The sequence below is a fragment of the Amblyomma americanum genome, chromosome 5, assembly GCF_052857255.1.
Source record: "Amblyomma americanum isolate KBUSLIRL-KWMA chromosome 5, ASM5285725v1, whole genome shotgun sequence".
Lineage (NCBI taxonomy): Eukaryota > Metazoa > Arthropoda > Arachnida > Ixodida > Ixodidae > Amblyomma > Amblyomma americanum.
This window is the reverse complement of record NC_135501.1, coordinates 128,370,468-128,396,613: the sequence shown is the minus strand read 5'-3', so window position 1 is coordinate 128,396,613 and position 26,146 is coordinate 128,370,468. Positions and strand designations below refer to the sequence as shown.

The following is a 26,146-nucleotide window of genomic DNA, read 5'->3' as shown; positions in this document are numbered from 1 at the left end:
AGAGTTGCGCACCAAGTGTATCCTTAGATGGATCCAGACTAAGAGTGTAGCATCATGTGCGGTTCCTACTTACTGCACATGCGCCGCGCGTGACTAAGTGATATCGCCGAGTCTATCGCATTACGCTGCACAAAGAGTTTATCGCATTACGGTGCAAACTGTGAACTTTGTCCCTTTTGATATAATCATGTTATATTGTTCGTTGTCTGCCAGGCCTACACAAGCCGCCCGAGGCTTATGTAGGCCTGATTCTTTTTTTATGTCAATTGACACAAATAAAGGTGCCGTCTATCTATCTATATCTCTATCCATCGATCTGTCCATCCATCTTTCTCTCTATTTATATATCTATCTATCTATCTTTCTATCTATATATATATATATATATATATATATATATATATATATATATATATATATATATATATATATATATATATATATATATATATATATATATATATATATAATGTAAATTTTAGTCTAAAAGCAACAATTTTTTTTTCTCCCTCTGGTAACAGTTATCACAAAATAGGGTGCGACAAGTCATGGAATGTTGTATTTCAGAAGTCGCGAGTAAAAAGATAAAGTAAAAGCAGAAGTGACCGCCCAATGGTTGGGCAGAAACAAAAAGGCTGTGGTTTAGGTCTGGTTAAACCTAGAGTGACGCGATAGCTACCGCTGGCCGCGTGGAATTCGCCCGGTCGAGCTGCAGTCAGCCTTTCGCCGCTGCGTTTCGCTGGGCGTTCCTTCTTCCTCTTCGTCCCTGGACGTGGATTTACTCTCCCCCTCCTCCCTTGGTTTCGATGGCGCGTCGTGTCGCCGGCAGCAGCAGCTGCTCCGCACCGCGCTGAAGGCTCTAAACGCTAGCGCAACGTTAGCGCAAACACGCCTCTCGCAAACGCGATTTTTGAGTGCCGCCACTGCGGCACTGAGACCGTAGGAGACCACATATGGAACACACAGTGCAGAACGGAGGCTGCTCTGGGTTTCGACTTGGGCAGCGTGACAGTGTTCCGCTGTCCATGAGCCACGCCTCCTGCCAACGACCATAGCGCTACTGTACTCTCTCTGCTTCTACCATAACCTACTCCTCCACTTTCCTCCTCGCGAAGTCGTAGAGATCCATGGCACTCGGAGCAATTACCCAATATTCGCGTTTGCCAACCGCATCATAGTGGAGCTGTGGCACTTCCCTCCTCCGCTTTCCGCCTTTTTCTCACTCTGCAACAGCCGTCCTCCCGCCTCTGCTGCGCTCTGCGTTCTATCTCCTATCCTCCGATGTTCTCGTTCGCTCGGTTACGCCGAAGCCAACGGCGACGCTCAACGCAGGAGCGGACGCCTGTTTCACATGCAAGCGAAAACGCTAGCGAATCCTGCCGCCGCGAAGCAAGAACCTGTTTAGAGTCGGGGCGGTGGCTCAAGCGGCTCGAGCGACCAGACTCCAAGGAGATTGAAATTTTTTCGAAGCGATGCGCCGCTCAATTGATCAATTCGCTGAATTGTTTGCACGTGAGCCAGCCTTAAGAATTCTTTGCGACTTTCTGCTAGACGTGACGGAAGACTGAAGATTGAGTAACGGCAGCAATGCTTGTTACTGGAGTTTTCGTGAACCGCAGAACGGCCAGAGGAGATTAGTTTGTACCAATAATGGATCACTTGTGCTGATCTTCTTACACGACTTTACATTAGCACCTCCTTCACCTTCATCTAGTTATTCACAGTGGCGCCACAAATTTTCGAGTAGTGCTGGCTCCTGCAAACTTTTGAATTTGCACTCAGGTTCCCATTATCGGAAATTCTTAACAGCGCCTAGCCAGTGCCCCTAAGCCTAGCGGCATATAGCGCTTCACTAGCGCGCACTACGTCGATATTTGTCAATTTTTTTATGCCACAAATGGTGTCGACGTGCCATTTTTCTATGTTCAAAGCCATGCGCTGCATGGTGGCAGCCAAACGGACTAGAAGTACTTGCCCCGAATTCCTGGTAATGATGTGCAAACGAGTACGCGGCGTCGATTTCGTATTTGAATTCGTAACACTGGGTTTCATCGAATATCTTAGAACTGCAGTCTGCTGTATCGGAGAAATGCAAAAGCATTCAGTCAATCAAATTGGAGTAACTTTATTTCCCAACTTTACAGGGCGAAAGAGGTTTGCTCTTGAACGTCATCAATTTTTTTCTTGCAACTCATCTTTGTCACGTGACACTCATCAAGTGACCGTTGGATGGCGTCAGCAACTTTTTGCAAGTCATTGTTCAGGATCCGTAAATCCCCAACACACATTACATACACAGCACAACATGTTCACTTCGTGTCCCTCTAACACGCTTAAACCAACGACCCCTCGTGGCAAACTTCTCTAACCGTCAAGGTCTGGGACTACGGTGCCATGGGACTGTTGTGTCATGGTCGGGTACTATTGTGCTATGTTCGAGGACAATAGGGGACTATTGCGCCATGGACTATTGCGTCCGTGAACTCTTGCCTATGCGAACAACCAGAGACGATCTACCATTGCTTTGTGTGGTGCCGTGATGCAGCGTTTTCCTGGGACATACTACACTGAACAATCAAAAAAGACATTCAGATCTCACCCTACAGTATAAGGTTCTCTCCTGTCCGGATAATACTCCTGTATTCTGTGCGATAGGTTAACGCTTATTGGACTTTTTATCCCATGGAAGAGCCGCATGATAGATCAACACGAAGAGCCACCTCGTTCATCTAAGTTCCTGTTCAGGGAACAGTGCGCCTTGGTGCGGGGAGTTTATGCTGCGCAGGCCTGCCCGCCTGAATGGTTGCCGATTCTTGACACATGTGTACATCTCCCGCAATTTTTATGTGCCGGTGGAGTTCATGGTACGATTACATGAGAATGTTTGTCTGCATCGCGTAATTGTATGCGCGTTCGTAAAGAATTTGTTAGCTTAGCGGATTTGATTGTCATGCAACCAAGAAAAATAAGATCCTTTGCGGCAGTTGCGTTGCGTGCCCACCAGGTACGTAGAGAGCTTGGGTTCGAAACTCAATGCCAGCTAATTTCTTTTCTCAACAGGTGAGACGTGCCACTTCCTACGGACATATATTGAAAACAACTTCCGCTGACAGGTTTTCTGTCACATGAGGCATATAATGATTTCGCTTTAATAATCGCGGCTTTTTGGCATTCATTGCCTGCTGAACACATTCGTCCTCTGTAGCAGTCTGTCGACGCCCACCACAGGGCAAAGGCCTCTCCCATGTCTCTTCAATTAACCCTGTCATTTTTCGGAGATCTCATCCACACAATTGACTTTCTGCCGCCCACTGCTGCGCTTGCCTCCTCTTGATTCCACCCCGTTACCCGTAAGGACCAATGATTATCTTGCCTTCGCATTACATGACCTGGCCAAGTCCATTTCTTCCTCCTGATTTCGACTTCAATGTCATTAATCCACGTTCGTTTCCTCACCCCCTCCGCCCACTTGCGGTCTCTTAACGTTGCATCTATGATTTTTCTTTCCATATTGCGCTGCGTTGTCCTTAACTTAAGCTGAACCCTTTTCGTCAGCCCCCATGTTTCGGCCACGTAGGTGAGTACTGGTAAGATACAGCTGTTGTATACTTTTCATTTGAGGGATATTGGTTAACTGCCATTCATGATCTGAGATCCATTCCATGCCATTCATGATCATATGCGCTCGACCTCATTCTTGTTCTAGTTATTCCCGTGTCATGATCCGGATCAGTGGTAACTACCTGTCCTAAAAAGGCTTATTCCTTTACCACTTCCAGAACCTCGCTACCCATTGTGAACTGCTGTTTCGTTGCTAGACTGGTTTTCTGCTTGTTGGTTTTTGATCCACCGTTCTGCTCTACCTGTCTAGCTCATTGTTTATGCTTCTCGGCTCATCTTCTGAGTGACCTAGTAAGGCAATGTCATCAGCGAGTCGCAGATTACTTAGGCATTCTTCGTTAACTATTATCCCCAACTGTTCCCATTTGAGGCCTGGGAAAAACTTCTGTAAACCGGTGGTTAACAGCAGTGGCCAAAATGTGTCCCCCTGCCTGACGCCCTTCCTTTTTAGAATTTTATTGTGGACTTTATGGAAGATTACGGTAGCTGTGCATTCGTTATAGATATCTTCCAGAATTTTCACATGCCCTTCTACACGCTGACTCCGCAATGAATGAATGACTTCTTATGCTTCCACTGAGTCAAATGCTTCCTAAGTATTTACTATCAGCGATTACCTTAGTAAATAGGTTGTAGGCAAGGGCAATTATGCTGATCCGTTTGTAATTTTTCAAGCCCTTGACGTCGAATTTTTTTATACAGACAATATTAGCAATCTTCCAAGCTTCAAGCAAGCTCGAGACAATAACGCATTGCGTACACAGGGCGGATAGTTTTCCTAGAACAATCTCCCCTCAGTCTTTTAACAGATCTGCTACAACATTATCCTTAACACCTGATTTCCCCTTTTGCATTGATCCTGAGCCTTTATTTGCTTCCTCTTTCGTTGCTGGCAGGATTTCCACATTGCTGTGCTCAACTCTCTAAGGTTCTGGTTACATTGGCTACTATAGCTCTTCGGCTACTTTAAGTGTTTTATACATATTGCTATTGATATTGCCCTACAGACAAATTTCGTGTTATAGTTCAGATAATTTCTGCCGTGCTGATGAAAACTTTCGACTAGACGATGACATCCTGTCTATTACGAACTAAGTGACCACTTAAGCTAATAGAGGAAAATAATAGCCTCGCAGAACTGCGACAAACGTGGTTCAGCAGCAATGGCCTGTGGGTGCCGGTGGTAGTTGCCCTAAGGTTTGGCGCATTCTTGCTCAAATTCAAAGTGTTCTGCAAACATAGCCTTCTTTTCATTACGAGTGCATTACGAATTAACTATAGCTGCTGTGATTAGCTGTCCCGTCAAGTGTGACCGCAGACAGTAGAAAGCACACTGTATAAATACTCAGAACAGTCTCTTTTTTCGCACAGGAAGGCTAAACCCACCAGGGAGATTCATTGATTGCTTGTCTGATTATATAAAGCTTCAGCGGGACACGCGTTAGCAAAATGCCAGGGGACAGCGGCAACAAGCCAGCGGGAGCAGCCCCGTCGCTGCTTCGCAAAAGCGACGACAGGAGGTGCTGCCGGCGCTGGGCTCAATGCGCGTAGAAGCGAGCGCTATGAGGTGATCTGACTTGTCTAGAGAGCGGGAGCAGCTCTGATCGGAGAAAATAAATCAGATTTTTAAAGCAGGTGCCGATTTTCACTAAATATAGGTGCGCTCGAGCGAAGCCGAATACACCAGCGAACCGCACACGCTCAAGCGCCTGGCTCCTAACCAAGCCCCTGCAATAAGACTCGACTTTATTAATGCGAAAGCATTTATTGTCTCATGAGTGGCGTGTACACGACCTGTCAGTAGAGCTTGTCAGCAAAGAGTTTCAGCAGAGTGCTTCGGCAAGGCGTGTCCGCACGAACATGACCATTCGAAAAAAGGAATTAGCTGGCAGCGCGGTTTGAACACAGGACCTGTGTGTGCCACGCGGGATGGCAACGCATATGCCACGAAATGTCGGTTCAAGCGTGTTAGAGGGGGACGAAGTGAACGTGTTGTGGTGTGTACAACGGTAAAGTGTGTTGGGGATGTGTACTTATGTTGGAGAAGAATGACTTGCAAAAATCATCCTGACGTTCAAACGCAAAAGCCGACGCATTTCTCCGATGCAGCAGACTTCAGTGCTCTCCAGTTTTCGCCCCGCGTAATCACCCCTCTACATTATGCATACGATGTGACGGTAGGAGCAGTCCGAAAGATTACACACGAGAGTGCATCCGAGGATTACCTACATGACTACGAGTGGAAACCACACATTCTCCTTCTGTCCTCGCCGTTTTCTTACGGGCAAAAAATTCCCGCACGGTATGCGGCACTTTAGCGCAGCAACAGAAGCGAAATTCGTTTCTCTGCTCGAACGGACGACGTCCGTTTGAAATGCAGTGGCCTTTACAAGTAAACAGAGAATACAAGAAGCGTGCACTAGGAAAAATGCAAATAAGCACGCACATTCAAGTGTCCTATTACCGCCGTATCCTTCCCTGCAAAGAGGGAGGAACCTACTGGAAATCACCACATGGGGTGTTCCTTCGCATTGAAAAAGTTTGCTGAAGCCTCACTTGGTACGTTGCCGTCGAGATGGAAGCCCGCAAGTTTCATCCGTTTCGAGTCAAGAATTGTGTTCGCAGTTGAGGCCACATTTTTCTCTGGGTTCTGAAATGAACTACAGTCTTGTCGACTCGGCGCTTCGAAGACAGGACTGGCCTTGATCTCTCCGTAGCTTTTCTGCAATTAGTCAACACGCTTCGTTCGTCACGTAGTGTCTATGACTTTTGTTACTCACATGTCACTATCTTCACGTTATTTTTTCTCTGTACTGAGTTTTCTTTTGAAATTCATGCTTTTTTCTGCAATTAGTCAACACGCTTCGTTCGTCACGTAGTGTCTATGACTTTTGTTACTCACATGTCACTATCTTCACGTTATTTTTTCTCTGTACTGAGTTTTCTTTTGAAAATTCATGACAAACACGTAGGACCAGTCTAAGCAGGCAGATCGTAATGCAAGCTGAACATTAAATACGCAATTCAAGTACAGTTCACACGGGGTCATTTAACTGACATTATTAATTACCTTTCTGATTATATTGCGTAAATGGAAGCGGTAAAGCTCTGAGGCGGACGAAATTTTAAAAATCTCGAAATCGAAATAGGGACCAAAGATATCGAACGTATAGACTGTGTTTCACATAAGTATTTACACTATTTTTATAACTAGGCTTTTTGAGTCAGAAGAGCACTTTTTTCGGCACATCATTGTCAGTGGTGTAATATGTCAGAATACAGCTAAGAAATTCTAACTACCAGGCTGGTTAACTAGTATTGAATACTTAACTTTATAACTATTATCGTTACGCTCCTTAATTATTGAGACGCGTGTAGCCCACCCTAAGTAATAATATCCAGTATCAGGTATCTAGCCGAAATGAATCGGCACATGGGAACTAAAGATCAGCCCTTGCCAAAGAGACTGCCTTTACAAAGCAGAAGAAAAGATTGCAAAAATAGCCTTCGTGCACCTGGAAGCTCCTGAAAAGAACCGACAGAATCTCTCCCTGCTGCGTCGCAAAACATTCGAAGCGTCCTTCAATTAGCTACTCATACTCATTAAGGAAAGTTTAAAGGAGTTTCCTCGTCATGTTCGTACAGAAAATTCTTTTAGCAAGAGGCCGCATCCGGTACAAAACGCGACATCATAGTGCCCTCCAGGATCTGTACACTAGCAATAATGAGTGTATTGCTTGCTCCAGAACTCCTATCGTTCTTTTGAATGGCCCGCAGATACGAGAGGAAAAAAAGCATGTCTTAGCTACATTTTATAAGAACAAAATATGATAACATTAGGATGCCTGCAATATAGTGAGTTTAAAGTGTTCCTGCGGTTTTATCGCGAAAATTATATGCCCTTATGCGGCATGAATCACCACCTAGAATCTTCTAGTATCTTCCATTGGGTTTACATACGTGATTATGGTAATGCGACCAACTAAACCACCTTTACCCGCCCACTAATCCACCATAATTCGTTTTGTAGGTTTTCCTACTTCCGGCATTTCAGAGCTAGTTTGCAAATTTTGGGGCTTGGACAAAATGAAAATTTTGGGTGGGAGACCACCTGCCTTCTGGCACGGTAGGGAAATTGCACACAATCCGGTGGCCAGGTTTCCATCTTCCACTCCTACTGAAACGTTTTGTATTAGCCGCTCATATGGAATTATGGGAATATGGAGTGCATAAGACATGATACAATATATGGAAATCCATACCCCCTCTGTACGGAACCTATAAGAATTCTACATAATCTCCATGCGGTTTCGATACATTTAACATGACGTCTTATGGAGCACGCCAATTTTCATATGTGCTTCCATATATAGCTATCGCTTGCGTTTGCAATGCGATAGCTTTCAAAGATGTTGGTGCTTACACCGGAAGTGGCGCTTCTGAGACCCAGATTGTTCTTCTCGTAAAATACCTGCCACGGCTAGCAGGCAGAGGCTACGGCCCTAAGAACTTGACCTGATGATGACACAGCCGGTTTGATGACATCAGTTCCCTTCCAAACGTGAACATTCTCCGGACTAGTGACGTAACGTCCCTCAAACCAAGTTTGTTTCTCAGCTCTGGTAATGTCAGAAATGACGTCACTGCCAGCAGCCAGTGAGGATTTTTCGGCACAACCGCGGACGACACTGGGTTTCGACGCGAATGCATTAGGAAGGCCATGAAGTGTCTGGCAGCATCGGTGGCCTCCGTGTGAATCCTTCACCTGCAAGGCGGCCTTGAGGGGATTTGTCATTTGTTAACGATTACCCTCTCCCATGCCTCTCCACTTTTAGGAGAGACGAGGGAGACACCGGACGGTAACTGGCTCCGCAAAAATGAAAATGGCTTCGAGAATGACTGACTGAAACAACCGCAGGCCTACATGCAGCATATACTGTAGCCTCCCTTCCGACGAACTGTTTGTGCAAAAATGAGGCTCGCGGCAGCTTTTCCTTCTCGCATTGCTCGGGAAGAGCACCCTGGCTCTCACAAACCCCACCGGTGGCTGCTTTTGAAACAGCCCCCAGCCAGTTCTCTGGCGCATAGCTTAAATGCTGCGCCACTGCGCCGGTAGTGGTATGAGGGCTCGCCAAGGTCTATCAAGTGACGCCTTTCGCGTGGTTGCACAGTCGTAAGTGGAACAGGCAAGTGGAACTCATAACTGTGACAGAATCAAAATTGCAATATAATCAATGCTGGAGTAGATTGGCGACTGGAAGAATGCGATCGCATTCGTCCGCGTCCGTCCAATTGATGGCCCGTAATTTTTATTCTTATCTGGCGAAGGTTTTCTACTACCCCATGAAAATAGCGATAGACGTGAAGATGGGCAAAATGCACTGCAGCGGACAAAACGAATGCGGCAATTTCGAAGTATTTTTTAATGCGATAGCATATAGGTTGCCTTCAAGAAAATTTCATGCTTCTCTGTCACCAAAATCCCCGATTGGTCGATAGAGGTCAGGCGACGTCCTCAAAACCTGCCAACTAGATTGTGGACCAACTGTCCCCTGTTGCTAGACATGATGCACTTGCGACCTGCCCACCATGACGATGCTCATCAGCCTTACGGAAGCTAGGGAAGACCAACATCAGTTTCGCAAGCTCCGCCAGTATGTGTGTTAGAAACAGCGGCCTGCTCGACCACACAGCATAAATATAAAGCCTCGCTTTAACAAAGCCGTAGCGCGTGCCTGCGTGGCCTAGGGTTAGAGTGTTTGATAAAAACGTTGCACCTTCTGAACCACATTTTTAAAGAAGAAAATTCGGTACCATTCGGAAGTTGGCCACTCCAGAAATATTCTAAAGGAAACCTTGGAGGTTGGTCCATGCCAGAAAGTGTAGTAGATTAGTGTGTCATACTCAACAATTCTGGAGAAAAGAATTTTTGAAGGGGAAAGATTTATTAATGTTAACTAAGATTTATGAGTCAGTTTTTCACATATCGTAGACTTCGCTATAAGAATCAATATATAGGCACATCTCCCGTCGGCAGGCTCGTATTTTGTTTCTACTAGCATTTTTACTATCGTCCAGGGCATTACCAATTGGATTTCATTAGTCTTAACTGCTCGATTCAAGCCATGGAAACACTCGAAAGACTGGTCAGTAGAATAGACGTTGAGATATGTTGAAAATTTTTTACCGACTGCTCACGAGGTACCATCCACCCTTAAGCATATGATAGTCGTGTATGGTAGTTTTTGCAGTTTCCTAACCCATGCGGTTGTTTGATATATTCCGAATATTCCTGAAGACAGCAGTGCCTTGTTTTTCTTCCAATCCGCCAAAGAAGCGCGTGTTTTGAGCCAGCCTGCACGCTATCCCAGATATATTTTGCAGTGTGGTGCTCGGCCGCATGGGCAACAACTTGACTTCAAGAGTGTATTTCGTAGCATCGCAAACTGCGAGAGCTAGAAGATGAATGTGCAAGGAAAGGTTTTATAAACCAATCAAGTAAACGATGCTGAACATTAGCCACCAGGTACATTTTAAGAATGTCGGCCGCGATGAATTTTTATAGCGCAGAGGGATTTGTTGCCAAAGGGTTTCTTCGTCCACACAAGGTTTAGCCAGAGACCCCTTTCCCAAGCAATTATCCGTAAAGAAACCGAGCACCAAACAATGGCAAAGTCTGTACCTATATTATCACCGGTGGATACCGGCTGGCGCTGGGGATTGAACCCCTCAAAAACAAACATGTACGCCACACCTGCAGTGTCATATTAGCATTGCGATTGCGCTGCCACAGTTTAAACAACAATTTCTAGACACGCAGTTTTCGTGAATTTCGGGAAAATTTTTTAGCCAACTCTGAAAACATCAGAGATTAAAATCTAAGGTCTTTCAAATGTATTCCTATTGCGTCTACTGAACTAGAAAAATTCAGAGAGGAATAAAAGTTTTGTTTAGAGAAATCCCTGAAGCAATTGCCATAAATGAATTGTCAAAATCCTTTTTTTAGAGGCTTGTACACCTTTCTTTGGACGAAAATTTTGAATATCAGATTAATGTTAATGCCCTGTTATGGAAATGTTGAAGGTAATGGTAGATTTTTTTCGATTTACGTTTATCCATTGCTCGCATCGAGCCGTTAGGACTGCCATAGAAAACGAATGGGGAATTTATTTGAAGATAGAAAAAACATTAAAGCAAAAAAATGCAAGCTTGCCGACAGCAGAGTGGGGGATATACTGATTGTTGTAGTGAAATCTTATGATGTCTGAAAAAATTTCGTTCGAAATCTTTCCTGTTAAAATATTCTTTTGTCCAGTATAGCTTGGTACGTCAGTCAACAGTGTACATAATAAAGACCATTGATGTGAATTTCCGTGGCTCCGGAGGCAACAGGCTTTTTGTAGGTGCACCTTTCCCAAAGCGCCACAGCACGAAAATTGTTTGTCCTTTAACTTCAGATGGGCAGCATATTTTTAAATATAACTTGGAGCGTTTCACGCAAGTTTTCAGAACTTGAGGCAATAGAATAGACGCCCAGATATATTGAAAATTTCATACCGGCAGCTCATGAGGTACTCTCCCCCCTTAAGCAGATGATCCAACATGCCACAGTGACAAGAGTTACCACCATCAACTGCATTACAACATTAAATGCAGCTGAATTACGCACTGCCTGAGAGGGGGTGTCACCGCGTCATAAGAGAAGAAGTGAAGACTCCCCTGTCCCTCCCAGTGATTTACACCATTGTAATCCCATATGGTGATCTGATGGAAGACAATTTATCTTTTCTAGGCTTAAGATTGTCAAATTAGGTAGTTCTGATGACGTCACAAGGCCCTCTCGAAAAATCATGACATTTCGTTACGCGAAACTCGGTAGTTCTTTAAGACTACAAACTACATGCTATTGCGTTAAAAATGTTCACACATTAAGAGAACAAACACAGACGCTACAATAACGTGTAAGCCCGGAAAAGAAAATGTACGAGGGAGGCTACGTACGCGCGCTCGCACTCAACATCGTATCACAAAGACACCATGCGTGTTCCAAAAAGGGTAAAGCTGCAACGTTTTCAAGAAGTCTCTTTGGACGTCTCGTGAGGATATTTTGCACTCTTAAGAGAAATTTGCTCTCGCGTTCGGTGCCTTTAAATCTTTCCTGCTTGCGCTTCACGGCTATGGAAGTAGCGATAGTTTTTAGCAACGATAATGTTATTGTCACACTTTTGGCGAGCAAACTGTTACATGAGCGGGCGAGCGATACTGGTATCTCCGAGTCTCCCACGTTACGCTCCATTGCGCATATGTCAACAAGCATACACAGTTCATTTATCGCGCACCGGTGTCACGACATTAAGATAACCTATAAGTTGCGGCCGACTCAGACCATAGGATTCTCGATACAAGGGCTCCAAACACTAACTGGTGTGCTGTGCTCAAAGTGCTCTTAGCACTACGCGGTACGCCCAACCGTGCAAACGTTGCAACCCTGTGACGTTAGAAAGCATAGCACGTACCGCCACCGCTTACCGCGCCGCGCAACTGCGCATGCGCACATCGCCCGGAAGGCTCTAGGTGGCGCCACGTTCCCGTCCGCAGCCCGCTAGCCTGCCACGTCGAGACTGCAGCGCGGTAGGCGTTTAAGAGGTAGCGGAACGCGCTTTGCTGAAAGCATTTCGTCGCACGCGGGAAAGAGCGTTTCTCGGTGCTCCAGATACGGCGAGAAGAGCCGCGATGCTTCTGGTAGAGAGCGGTAGTGTGACGCTTACTCGAAGTGCACGAAGCAAGCCGTGCACAAACCGCGTGCTTACCTGCTCTGTTTTGGAGAAAATGCTGATGTATTTGTACTCGTTGATCTTTTTGGAGAGTTTGAAAACCAGTTTGGCGTCGCTGAGCTTCTCGAGCTTTGGCATTCTGAAAGTCGACAGCTTATGGTGAGACACTGAGGACCTTCTGAGTCGCCACGTATGGCGATGATGTGATGACTGCTGTAGCAGACCGTGATAAGAATGAGGATAAAAGTTATGAACCTCAATCTGATATGAAAACCTGAAGTGCACACCTGCTCGAAAGTTGCGGATAGAAACTTCATTTTGGTATGTCATTGCTGCGGAACGCTGCCTGTTTGTTTTAGCGCAGAAGCGCTGCTTCACTGTAGTAGGATACAACTCAAGAATACAGCGGCGTTTCCCAGTCAAAGAACCCCCTTTCCAACCAATGGCATCGGCCGATTCTCAAGACCCTGGCAGCGTAACAATGCAGGAAGCAGCGCAACAATGAGGACAGCGGTTTATCGCCGAACATAGTGTTGAGATTATCCTTTTCACCTACCATTCACTGCTTTGTCATACTGACATCTCAAGAGAACCGGCCGACGCCACTGCCTGAAGGGAGTCATTTGGCAGGGAAAACCTGCTGCGGTATATAATTGGTTTGGTTTGGTTATGGGGTTTAACGCCCCAAAGCGACTCAGGCTATGAGAGACGCCGTAGTGAAGGGCTCCGGAAATTTCGACCACCTGGGGTTCTTTAACGTGCACTGACATCGCACAGCACAAGGGCCTCTAGAATTTCGCCTCCATCGAAATTCCACCACTGCGGCCGGGATCGAACCCGCGTCTTTCAGGCCAGCACCCGAGCGCCATAACCACTCAGCCACCGCGGCAGCGTTTAAAATTGTATCCGACTATACCAAGGCAGAAAAATTGAAGGTGACATTTAAGCTCCGTCTTAAGGATATGACGCGATAGGATATGCGGAACTGACCATTTCACCTTTAAATTACCCGCCCCGGTGGCTAAGTGGTTAGCGCGTTCGTCTACTGAAACAGAGTACGCTGGTTCTAGCCCAACCGCGGCGGTCGAGTTTCGATGGAGGCGAAACGCAAAAGGTGTCCGTGTGCTGCGCGATGGCAATGCACGTTAATGATCACCAGGTGGTCAAAATTATTCCGAAGACCAAAGTTGCTCTTTTCAAGCAAGCTCACGCGATCTGTCACTATTTAACTGCACCTTGGCGTGGTGGTTGGTTTCCTCGCAACATGGTCGGCAGGTTGTCGTGATCGCCACAAAGTCAAGTGACCTAGGTAGCCCTCCTAGGTAGTTTCTTCGGGGGTGACCGCCTGAGCCAACCTATGCCACCCTATTTCTCTCACAACGCCGACCACGACGACGCCGTATTTTCTGCACAACGGGAACTTAACGATATGGCGTTAAAAACACGAGGTTCAGTGAACCTCTAACCTTTGACGGGTTAGTGGTGGAGGACTTGCACAGCTCTTCAGTCAAGACACGGAACTTGAATCTATGTCCTCACTCCCCGCACGCTGATAGCTGATGGCGCGACTGAGGAAGCAGCCGTCACGATCGAGCTTCGCCACGGCTCCCTCAACGCCGCTACGTGAAGCGTGGGGAGAGGGGGGGAGGCTCAAAGCCCTGCCGTGAGCTACCTCTTTCTATATGTCCCTTCTCGAGTTCTGCCCTCTCGTCTTCCTCCGAGAAACGAACTTTTCGCAGAGGCCAGCCATGTAGCTACCTCTTCCCACATGTTCCCTCTCTAGCTCTTCCCTCTGCTGTTGCTCCAGGAAATGAACTTTTCGCCAAAGCCAGCCGTAGATCTGCCTCTTCCCTCGTGTTCCCTCTCTAGTTGTGCCCTCTGCTCTTGCTCCAGGAAATGAACTTTTCGCCAAAGCCAGCCGTAGATCTGCCTCTTCCCTCGTGTTCCCTCTCTAGTTGTGCCCTCTGCTCTTGCTCCAGGAAATGAACTTTTCGCCAAAGCCAGCCGTAGATCTGCCTCTTCCCTCGTGTTCCCTCTCTAGTTGTGCCCTCTGCTCTTGCTCCAGGAAATGAACTTTTCGCCAAAGCCAGCCGTAGATCTGCCTCTTCCCTCGTGTTCCCTCTCTAGTTGTGCCCTCTGCTCTTGCTCCAGGAAATGAACTTTTCGCCAAAGCCAGCCGTAGATCTGCCTCTTCCCTCGTGTTCCCTCTCTAGTTGTGCCCTCTGCTCTTGCTCCAGGAAATGAACTTTTCGCCAAAGCCAGCCGTAGATCTGCCTCTTCCCTCGTGTTCCCTCTCTAGTTGTGCCCTCTGCTCTTGCTCCAGGAAATGAACTTTTCGCCAAAGCCAGCCGTAGATCTGCCTCTTCCCTCGTGTTCCCTCTCTAGTTGTGCCCTCTGCTCTTGCTCTAGGAAATGGACTTTTCGCCGCCGCCACCGTGTATCTAGCTCTTGCAACATGTTTCCTACCTAGTTCTGCCATCTCATGTTGCTCTAGGATACCGATTTTTGCCGAGGCCAGTCGTGGAGCTGATTTTTCTTCATGTTCCCTCTAGAGTTCTGCCCTCTGCTGTTGCTAAACGAAACGAACTTTTCGCAAAGACGAGCTGTGGAACTGTCTATTCCCATATGTTTCCTTAATAGTTCCGCCCTTTGCTGCTGCTCCAGGAAACGGACTTTTTGCAGAGGCCAGCCGTGCAGCTGCCTTTTACCTCATGTTCCCTGTCTTGTTGTGTCTTCTCTTTTTTGTCCAGGAAACGGACTTTTCGCCGAGGCGAGCCGTGGAGCTACTTCTTCCCACATGTTCCCCCTCTAGTTCTTCTGCCATCTGTTGCTGCAGGAAACAGACTTTTTGCAGGCGCCAGCCGTGCAGCTGCCTCCTCATGTTCCCTATCTTGTTCTGCACTCTGCTGTTGCTTTATGAAATGGACTCTGCCGAGGCTAGCCATGGAGCTGCCTTTTTTCTCATGTTTCCTCTCTACTTCTGCCCTCTGCTGTTGCTCTAGGAAACGAGCTTTTCGCCGAGGCCAGCCGAGAGAGCTCGCGGCACAGCAGCGAATATCCTAGGAGGGGAGGATCGTGGAGTGTGGACGTGCTTCACGTTGGCTCCGTCCAAAGACGGCATTTTCAGCAAATCGACTGCACTACCAGCTTTGATACCTTCGCCCAGAGCCTCGTGAAGGTGAGCACCACTGGGAGAAAATTTTTTGCACAAGCCAGTCCTTTTTCGGGCCCGCCATAGAAGCCTCCCATAGAAGCGCCACTATAGCGATGCATGTACCCAGAGAGACCCTCCATCCACGGGATTACGACCTCCATGACAGGACATTTATTTTGAGTGTTCCATCCCAACGCCTGGAGCCGGCTAGAATTGGCCCGATAGCCTGAGAACGATGCCGCAGAAGGCCATTAACGCCAGCGCAACATCCGGCTTGCAACCCGCTGTCCCGGTGTACCTGTCTTCAATGACGTAAGCGCTGCGCGCTGCACGCCTAATCGCCTGCATACTTCACGGTAGTTCTCCGCTCGAGAGGAGGCCTACAGCTCACCACTCTGCCTCCCGCCAACTACGGTCCGCCCTTCTCCTAGCAGCCCAAGAGCTTAGAGAACCAGAGAAAGTACAACTGCGCATCTATCCAGCTAACAACACGTGCACTGCAACACATCCAACAAACAAGACGCCATCAGCATGATGCGTGTTACAAAACTCAATTTTCCAGACAGCACCTACGCCCTGACAGCATACATAACTGCCCCTGACGGGTCAGTACGTGGGGAATTAGTAATGCGTACTGGAACGAGATCCCAGCAGAACTCCTGGATCACTTAATCAAAGGAAACCCGCATGCCCTGTAGTGGCTGCCAGAAGGATGGGCAATATCTTATGCATTCTCATCACCTTCCGGGAAGGTCCATCCCCGAGAAAAATCTCTATGGAGGAGGTCTGCACTTCTACACCCTGTACCGAGGCTATATGGGCGGGTGCTTTAACAGTAGGAAGCCAGGACATTGAGCTGGTGTGCGCATATTACCCCGTACATACAACTGCCCCAGAAGCGCTACCCCACACCCTCTAGAAGAAATACCTACATGCACACCAAAATGCATCCTTTGTGGTGGGTGGCACATGACGGGTACAACCGGATGCATTGCCCGCGGTCACCGAGCCCTCAAGTCTGGCCACTCTACTCACACATGCCGCAAGGACGCTACAACCCATCGCGAGAACTCCCGCATCAAAAACCGCTCCAGTGCCTCCAAGTCAGTATCACGCACCCGAAATGTCCACTCCTCAAAGTCAACCACCAAACCGCACCACCTCTCATGGGCCGACAGAGTTGCCGGCAAGACCTCCCCACCTCGTGCGGATCCCAGGAACAGGGAGCTAAAGGCCCTAAGGGTGTAGGTAAGCCGCCTTTCCTCGTTAATGCCCAACATCTCTCCTAACTCTTCTCCCTCAATCCACCCCACACAAAGATCTCTATTTCCGCCTCTCTCATACCACTCCTCCCCTTCTCCATCCCACACAAACTGCCTCACTCCCATCACAAAGCCCCACATTACACATCACCCCCACTCCTCCGTAGCCAACCGATACCCCGCCCGCCAAAAAGAAATGCACACTGGAATCCCTCCAGATCACCCAAGATGGTCACAGGAAACTGGAAGAAAAACTGAACATAATATTACAAGAAATGGAGGCGGGCCTTGTGGCAAAATTTACCAACACCATAGATCAAATCACACACCGATTTCTACACCAGGTGCAACAACTGTTCACCAGAATGATGCAGACGCAGGAAATGCGCTTAACAACATCACACCCCTCAATCGTCCAACCCCCAACACGTTAGTATGGCCATAGGTAATTGGCCATAATGAAGCGACGGCCCCGCCAATTACCTCTCCTCCAATGGGGCTGTCGCGGCTTCCGTGGCAAGCGCGCACGCCTTCAACTTCTCCTCAGCCTCACCCCCAAGCCACAAATCCCCTCTGACTGCAGGACCCCAACACATCCGCCACACTCCCCAGTCATGTCTCGGTCCACACCGACACTACACTACAGGGCAGCATCCTCCCATCATTGGGCGGGAGTTCAATTGTGCACACACTGTTTGCGGCTACCAAGCCCCACCGGGCAGAGGGCAACGCCTTTTGTCCTTGGTGCGAGGCCTCCCGCTCACTGTGCACAATAACTTCCACGCTCCCATGAGAATCGGCATATCTCCATGGACACCAGTCCAGACCAGAAGCTAAGCCGCCCTCTCGTGGGCATCACCGAGAACCGGACAAACCATACACTAGGCATATTATACTCTATCGCTGTCCCGTTTATACAACAACGCAAGAAATACCTTTCACACAAGCTAACATATTGCGAAGTCATCTACAAACTGCGAATGGACACACCAGCTGCCGCCATCGCAGACATCGACCAATGGGTGAGTTGACTTACGACCGACGTTGCCGCACACCCAACACATTGAAACTATACAGGATGTCCCCACATTATACTCTCGACTCGCCCACCTCTAAGAGGCTTACTACAGTCTCCAAGAGCGCCGGAAAACAATCAAACTCAACCGCAGTATGGAAAAGCGGCTGGCTGCGCTGCAGACAGATCAACCAACATGCAGAGGAGCTATGCCGCTCCAAGTAGGCACAAATCTGTGACCGCATGGCCGGTAACCTGTCTACGAAGTGAGCCTCGCAACTGCTCCGCCATCTCATCGACCCCACGCAGTCCAAAACAGCTACACTCTATCATGTGATACGGCTCATGCGCAATACTCACTTATCCCCTGACCCCCTCCTGGGCAACCTCAAGCCAACTCATACATCGCCTGGCATATTCGACCCCGTTCCTCTCTACATAGGCCAACCAAACCCAACCCTCGATGCCTCCATTACGGCAGCGGAAGTCAGAGCGGCCCTCCTGACTCTCCACACCTCCTCCGCTCCCGGTGTAGACAAACTCTCAAACTCCATTCTCCGCAACCTGGATTATCAATGGATCAACCAGATTACGTACTACTTAAACTAATGCTGGGTGAAAGTCATCCTTGCCCAGTCTTGGCGTCAAGCAAAGATTATATTTATCCCCAAACCAAACAAACCACTCCCACTAGCCAACATCCACCCAATCGCTCTCGTGTCGTGTCTCGGGAAACGTTTAGAACACGTCCTGCTGGCGACCTCACTCAACACATGAAGAACAACGACCTCTATCCCCCCTTAGGATCGTAGGCTTCCATCCCTATTTATGGGCGCATGATACTATGCTGTAGCTCACAACCGACATTTTTGACCCCGCCATTCCAGGCCACACAAAGGGCGTCCTGGCTTTTGACTTATCTGAAGCCTTTCATCGCGTTGTCCATCAGGCAACCATGACGCTCACCAACCCCTCTTGCACCCTCTGCAAGAGCTTTTCTTAAGAACCGCAGGGCTAAGTTGCACTTTGGCCCACATAAATCCCCTTCTTACTCCCGTAGAGGAGTCGGAACACCTCAGGGGTCCGGCCTCTCCCCTTTCCTTTTCAACGCGACTATGACTCTCCCTCGCTCATAAACTCACTACAATACCACACCTGCGGCACTCTCTTTATGCCGATGACATCACGCTGTGAACCACCCACGGAAGAGATGCAAAGACAACACACTATAAACCATCGCCATATTCACACAAGAACACGCCTCAATCATAGGACTCTTGTGCTCTCCAGACACGTCCGAGCTCACCCTCCGTCCCACCAATAACCGTTGCTCTGGACGATCGCCCCATTCCGGAGGTCGACACTGTCCGGGTTCTACGCCTTCATATTAAAAAAAAAACGGTAGGAACAGTCTTACTATGTAGAAACTTCAGCAGGTGAACGATGCGCTCTCGCACTTCATCCCCCGAGTTTTGGTCCACCATAAGGGCACGAAGGAGCCCAACCTATGCGTCTCATTCACGCCTTTACCCTCAGCCGATTCCCATATACGCTCCCATATCTCAGACTTAGGAGTGCGGAAGTCTCCACCTTGAACGCTATGCTTCGCACCGCGTTCAAGAAGGCCCTCCACCTACCCCTGAATACTTCAACTGAAAAACTGCTCCAGCTGAGTCTTCACAATACTATTGGGAGCTTGCGGAGGTCCATACACAGACCCTGTATATCCGATTAACATGGACGCCACATCCCCCACACTCTCGGCATTGACATCCCGGCTAACGACGCCACACTCCTCTCCATCCCACGCCCTATCCACTCCAACCTCCTCGTCAAACCCCTTCTAAAAAACACTCATCCGCAACACCACGGGCCACGCCGCCGAACTAAGACAAAGGCTCTCCACAAATATTGCGGCTCTGTGGAGTATGCCGTGAAGGTGGACGCCGCATGCTTGGGCGAGGAAGCGGCGGCAGCCGTGGTAGGCAACACTCTTCAATCTCTTGCTACTCTCCCTCTTTCCCGGTATCCTCTTCATAAGTGATTGAGGAGGCAGCCATTGCCCTTGCGATTGCCCACACGGAAGCCCGTTATATTCTCAGAGAGTCAAAAACTGCACTACTAAATTTCGTGCGTGGGTTAGTTCATGTCCCTGCGATTTCCATACTGACCTCGCCCGGTGCCAACACGCCCCGCCACGTGGAGCTGCTCTGGGTGCCTGCGCACTCGGGGAACCCCGGTAAATAGGCAGCTGATAGCTTAGCTCCGCGATAGCTCACCTTATATACCGGGCACAGGCAGCCCCCGCATCGGAGTTCTCCCGAGAGCTCATGCACACATTGAGTGAGCTGACACAGGCTCGCCGAGCCGAGAGGCAGCTCTACCCGCCACCGCAACACTCACTTGATAATTGCCACCAAACCCTATGGCGCCGCCTCCACCACAAGGACCCTCCCATTCTCTTATACTAAGTTCCGCTACCACCAAACGCTCATCAACCACTCTTGCACCCTTTGCAATCACCCCGTCGCCACCCTCGCCCACAATCTATTCCAATGCCCGTAGCATTCTCTCCCACAGGGCCTGGAGCGCCTCACCAGCTGAGAGGATGGGAGACCATGCTACGCTCTGAGGACCCGGTCCGGCAGATGGCCACGGACTGGGCTGCGAACGTCATAAACAGTAGGAACATGAACGTTTCAGTGCAGTAGGATCGTGCGGATGCCCAGGGGCCTGTGTGCCCCAAACACCTCAGACATCAATAGTTTTTACCACCACCACTGTCGCAGTGTTGTTTTTCGACCGGCGTGTTTTGCGCATTCTTATTCTTAATTTAACTACGCAAGAGGAAGTGAAACGACATACGACTAGACGTGCGGCCTGTGTGCTTATATGAAAGGATGACGGTGTGATGCTGCGCAATGAATAGCGCAGCTGATTGCACTATTCAGTGCGCAGGTGCCTACTCATCTCGATTTTTTTAGTGCAGGAAAGCTTAGCGAATATTTCGGAGTTACTATAACACCTTGCAGGCTATCGTTCAAACGATCCGACTGACGGCAGTCCCTTGATATTTTTCTGCAAATAGGTGAATACACTGCCCTTTTTAGTAAAACTGATAGTAATAATAACATTCAATCACTTAATTTTCACCTTCGTGTAAAAGGTAGAATTCTGTGCCGGTTATGGAAATCATGCTTGAGTGCGGCACAGGTGGCCAATGGCTCACATAGGACCATGATGGTATAAAAACTCTGACATGTAGCAAAAGCAAGCTGCGCACTGATACGGTTCTGACCAGAAAAAATTTGTTGTAGGGTTAATTTCTTGGGTTGATTAACCGCAATCAAAGAAGCCTTTTAAGCGCTGCATGATTCACCAGCGTGTTGGTTTCGGTGATGGTCATCTTCGGTCAACATATGCAATAATGGCATATTTAAGTTCCCTCGTGTAATCACCAGGCATAAATCGGAGCAGGCTGGACTGCCGCAGTTAATTTTTCGCTTTCAGTCGAAACCGCGCGCAAAAACAATCAAGCGCTGAAAAATCAAAACTCGAAGTTACTCAGTCGAGCTTGAACAAACACGTTCGTTTATGAAGTTGCTTGAAGCGAAAATTGAAAACTGAAGAAGTAAATATCTGCAACTATGCTAAAGAAGGCCCACGCATGCATTTTCAAGTATTATCCACGCAGATATGAAGCATCCAATCCATAGATGTCGTTACTTTGCCTAAGCACAGCAACGGCATGGTATCAACCCTGAACCGTTGCAGAACAAACACGGTCAGCAGTGCAGGCAGCATCAAAGCTATACTTGCAGCGCGAGCAGCGTACACAGAGGGGCTCAAAAAACATGAAGCGCAACTTTCGAGTCGAGCCTGCGAACGAGTCCGACTACAGCCAAACCAACACGCCATATAATGCGCGCGACATCAAAGCTACACCTGCAGAGCCTAGCAGTGCGGCGGGGCTAAGACAACGAAAAGCGCGGCTTTTGTAGCCCGCGAGGGAATGAATCCATCTACAGCCATTCTAAACAGCATTTACTGCGAAGGCTGCAGTCGCTCGTGCTTCACACCGAATCCTCCAAAAAACACGACCGACATGAGAAGTACTTCCACTAACATCGCAAATGCGCGGATCTAGCACATTATCAAAGTTTTCCGGGCCTATCCTATGCGGCCAAACATTTCGGAGAGCCGCGTTGCTTTTTCCGGACGGAATGACGAAAACTTGGCGGTAGTTTAGCTCTGGTTAAATCTGGAGTGACGCGATAGGTACAGCTAGTCGTGTGGAACTTGGTCACCAGACTAACCACGTGACTAACCACGTGATCAGCCACGGCGCCGGCAGCTGATCAGCACCACGTGACAGCATGGCGGCGCAGCCACAGGGTGGCGTCGCCGCCACCGGGCCGGCACGCTGAAGGCTCGAAATGCTACCGCAATGTAGCTATCGCTACATAACTTTTTCCTAATGTGGCACGGGCAGGGACATTTCCTTTTTTCTTTATCATCCCACAATAATTTGTCCCTTCTCGGTTGTCGCACCCATAAGCGCAACGGAAGCTTTGCATCACCGCAGCGCGTAGACGCCGTCAAAGGTGAAGAAACGCTTCCCGCCGAATCTGTCGCACAAAAAGAGAACGAGGCGCGGTTTCTACTCCTGACCATCACAGGCGTGATCTACAGAGGATGCAGCTACGAGACGGACTTGTACATCTTTAACGAGCTTAAAACTCGTCACCCTGACCTTCCTATCGCGCCGGCGCAGCGTTTGGGCCAGACTCGCCACTTCAGATTACCTCTGCCAACACCACCCTTCCCCGGTACGTCCGATATCCGAGATTCACATTTGAGGTCTTCCCGTTTAGAAGCAGACTGGGGGCGTGTTTTAATTGCCGCTAAAAGGGGCATCGACCGGACACCAACCTGCCACAGAAGCGGCATCGAACATGCGCCGCCACAAGGACAGGAACCCACGTGCCAAGTGGTATGCATCGTGTGCGAGGCCCACATCCGACCAACAGCAGGAGCTGGAAGCACCGCTTCGTAGAAAATCGCCGTGGAATCTCGTCTTATCATTCGACCTCAAGCTCCAGCTCAAGCCCGGACACAGGTGACACAGAGCTAGGACCCTCAGAAATCCAACGTCCATCTCGATGAGGGGTCAGAGGTCAGTCGAATCGAGAACCAAGGGAGGACTCTTTTACGCCTGTAAGTGGGCGCAGTGGGAGGACCGGTAGGAGCACATCGTCATCTCAAAAAGTAGCTCTCGGACCAACTCCAATTCAGGAGCAGAAGACAAACCTTCCAAACATTTGGCATAGAAAACGCCAATTATCGACGACAAGCAACGCCAAGAAGCACCCGGCCCACAGGTAAGGGAGCTGGCAGAGTTAGTCCAACAACTTCAACAACAGTCAGCGCAGTCCAACGCTAAAACCAAGCGGCAAGAAACTGTGAATGCATAATCCAAAAATAATAACACGTCGAGTGAGACTTGCACACTCGTCGAGGTCACCCGCAAGGAATACATGGAAGTGGATCGCATCTGCCGTAACAAACGAAAAGCGTCGCTTGTACCTCGGCCAGATCCAGATGAGCTAGACAATAATTACGAACAGAGGCTTGCAAAAATTGAACGACTCGCCAAGGTGGACGATATTACCCAGAAACTGGTATCACTGCTGACAAAGTAACCGAGGCGGTGGCCAGCGTTGCAAGCACTTTCCAAACGGTGTTATCTAAATTATGCACGCTATCAAGTAGCGTCGACGCTCTAGCGGCCCCTAGAAACCTGACCACGACATCGGCAATGCTAAGTATAGGAACTTTTCCTCGCACCGACACTGGGCTCTCCCGCCCACCCGATGACGCGTCGGCGCGTGCGTCCGCCAGCGATATTCTCAAACCTAACGTACTGCCACCCACGCTCCTGTTATAGTATGGCAGTGGAACTACATGGGATTCAGATCCAAGCGTAAGGCTATGGAATATACAGTTTTGGCCCAAACAAAAAGACCGGTGATCATAGCCGTTCAAGAGATGGACGGTTAAGTAAAGCTCACTGGATACAAAGCATACAACGAGAAAGTGTTGGCTGAGCCCCGTCCAATCACAGCTGCACTTGTACTCCGCAATCTCACAGCAAATCAACTAAATCTGGAAATGTCGAGGTCTCTCATACCTTCATACAAATCTTACCGAACACGCGCCCTCCCCTCTACATTATCAACGTATACAGTCCACCTGTAGACAACAGCACGAAAATGGCTACCCTCATCCGCAAGGCGCATGCAGCCGCGGAGATTTTAACGCGCCCCATGCAGAAGGGGGCTACTCAATTAACCGTATAAAGGGAACTAAACTCTGGCTGAGGCGCTAAGGCACACCTCACGCATCGACCCTAACAAAGCTACGCGCATTGGTTACAGTGTAGATAGGGGTACGCGCCCCCACCTTACCTTTGCAAGAAATATCCCCGGTGTGAGATGGGACAATCTCAACATTAACATAGGAAGCGATCACTGTGTGCTGTGTACCATTTCCGATCCGCGCATTGCAGAATGCGTCGCCGGGAAGGAAAGCACATGAATTGGGAAACCTTCAGATATGTCCGCTCACAAAGGCACGCTGGGAGAGGAGAGCAGCTGGAAAGATCAAAGCTTTTCGTTGCTTCTGCTTCATTGAGGGACTTAAGGCCCACCAGATAGTTGGCTCCAAAAATGTGAAAGAAGGCGTGCTAGTAGCGTACTAGCAGGCGCCGCTAAATGTCTTTTTATTCTTGTGTTCGCTTGTTTTTGGACATGAGGATGACCGTTCCGAAGGGACTGACCCTACTTCTTTTTTGTCACCAACTGTACTTATCAGTTTCTCCGTTCTCACATGACATATTTTCAATGCTGCTGTCGTGTGCTTTTTTTTTTGCTCCAGCGTGGTCACTGCACTTGTAAGCTGGGTCTAATGGAGGCCGGGGCAGCAGAATTCAATAGTGGTGAAAAGCACAAGTTCATGTGCTGTACGAAAGGCACCGCACAAGCAGTGGAATTAATCCGGAGTCCTCTATTACGGCGTCTGCCATATCTTATCACAGACGATGATATTCTCATTTTCGTTACTCTCACTGCGACAGTACTGAATGGTCCCGACTTGTGCGCGCACATTTAAGGTATCACGTTAGCACATTAAAGGGGCTCATCTCATCGTCTTCACCACAACTCGATCCAGCATTGCTGGTTATCTCGTCCTCCAGGTTGACAACAATCGCTGTTCCTTGGTCAACAACATCGTCGATGATGTGGTCCAGTTTTCTCACATCTTCCTCACTAACATGCTGCACATAATTCTTCCATTTCTCAGTAGTCACTTGCATGATGCCTTGTCAAACCTGAGGGTTCACGTCTCGGAGCTTCAACCTACAGATTTAACTGGCCACGAAACTGAGCACCTGTGACAGCTCCCATGCAGCACATGATTGGCTCGCGTTTTCGTGCTTTGCTTGCTGCACGACAGGTGTCAGCCCCTCCCACCCCCATCACCCCGTTTCAAATGGCACGCTCCTACATTACATCCAGCCGCCGCGGTGGCTGAGTGGTTATGGCGCTCGGCTGCTGGCCCGAGAGACACGGGTTCGATCCCGGCCGCGGCGGTCGAATTTCGACGGAGGCGAAATTCTAGAGGCCCGTCTACTGTGCGATGTCAGTGCACGTTAAATAACCCCAGGTGGTCGAAATTCCCGGAACCCTTCACTACGGTGTCTCTCATAGCCTTCGTCGCTTTGAGGCGTTAAACCCCCATAAACCCAAACCCAACCTTCCATCCAGCCAGCCTGACACTGCGTTGTGCGAAGTCTTCCGCCCATGCTTTGTGTGGTGTGTGGTGTGTTTGCGCGCTCCCGTGCCTAAGTGTCATTAATGTGTTTATATTTTTAATAAGAAGTGTTTCTTGGTTCTTCGCCCTCGCGCAGAGCTTCACATCGTCAAGCTTGACGGGCAGCTGAATGCATACGCGGAATACCACGCAAACTGATAAGTTAAGCGTCGCCAACGTGTTGCGGGCATGTCTTCTTCAGTTTTCCACATATTAGACCGAGGTCTTATTACTTCGTACTATGGCGGAAGCAATAAATCTCATAAAATAAATGCTTACTTTATCCCTCCCGAACTCCTGCGGCTTGCTCTGGAAGGAAAAAGATAAATATTGAGCCTTTAAGGATATTTGAGTGAGTAGCAATCGCTTTTACAACTTTTAAATTGTCTGTAAGCTTCACTTAAACGCATAAGAAAAGCTTGTTTTACTAATACACGTGTTGAAGACT

The 26,146-nt window shown here is 48.6% G+C and overlaps 1 protein-coding gene across 1 annotated transcript in view; it reads right to left on the bottom strand.

Moving 5' to 3' along the window:
- Positions 1–26,146, bottom strand: part of LOC144135009 (uncharacterized) — a 121,022-nt gene that overhangs the window by 76,689 nt on the left and 18,187 nt on the right. The window contains exons 7-9 of the mRNA XM_077667788.1: positions 25,978–26,007; positions 12,432–12,534; positions 6,178–6,343 (exon numbers count right to left, since the gene is read on the bottom strand). Of these exons, the coding sequence (XP_077523914.1) occupies positions 6,178–6,343; positions 12,432–12,534; positions 25,978–26,007 (299 nt within the window). The remainder of the gene's footprint in view (positions 1–6,177; positions 6,344–12,431; positions 12,535–25,977; positions 26,008–26,146) is intronic.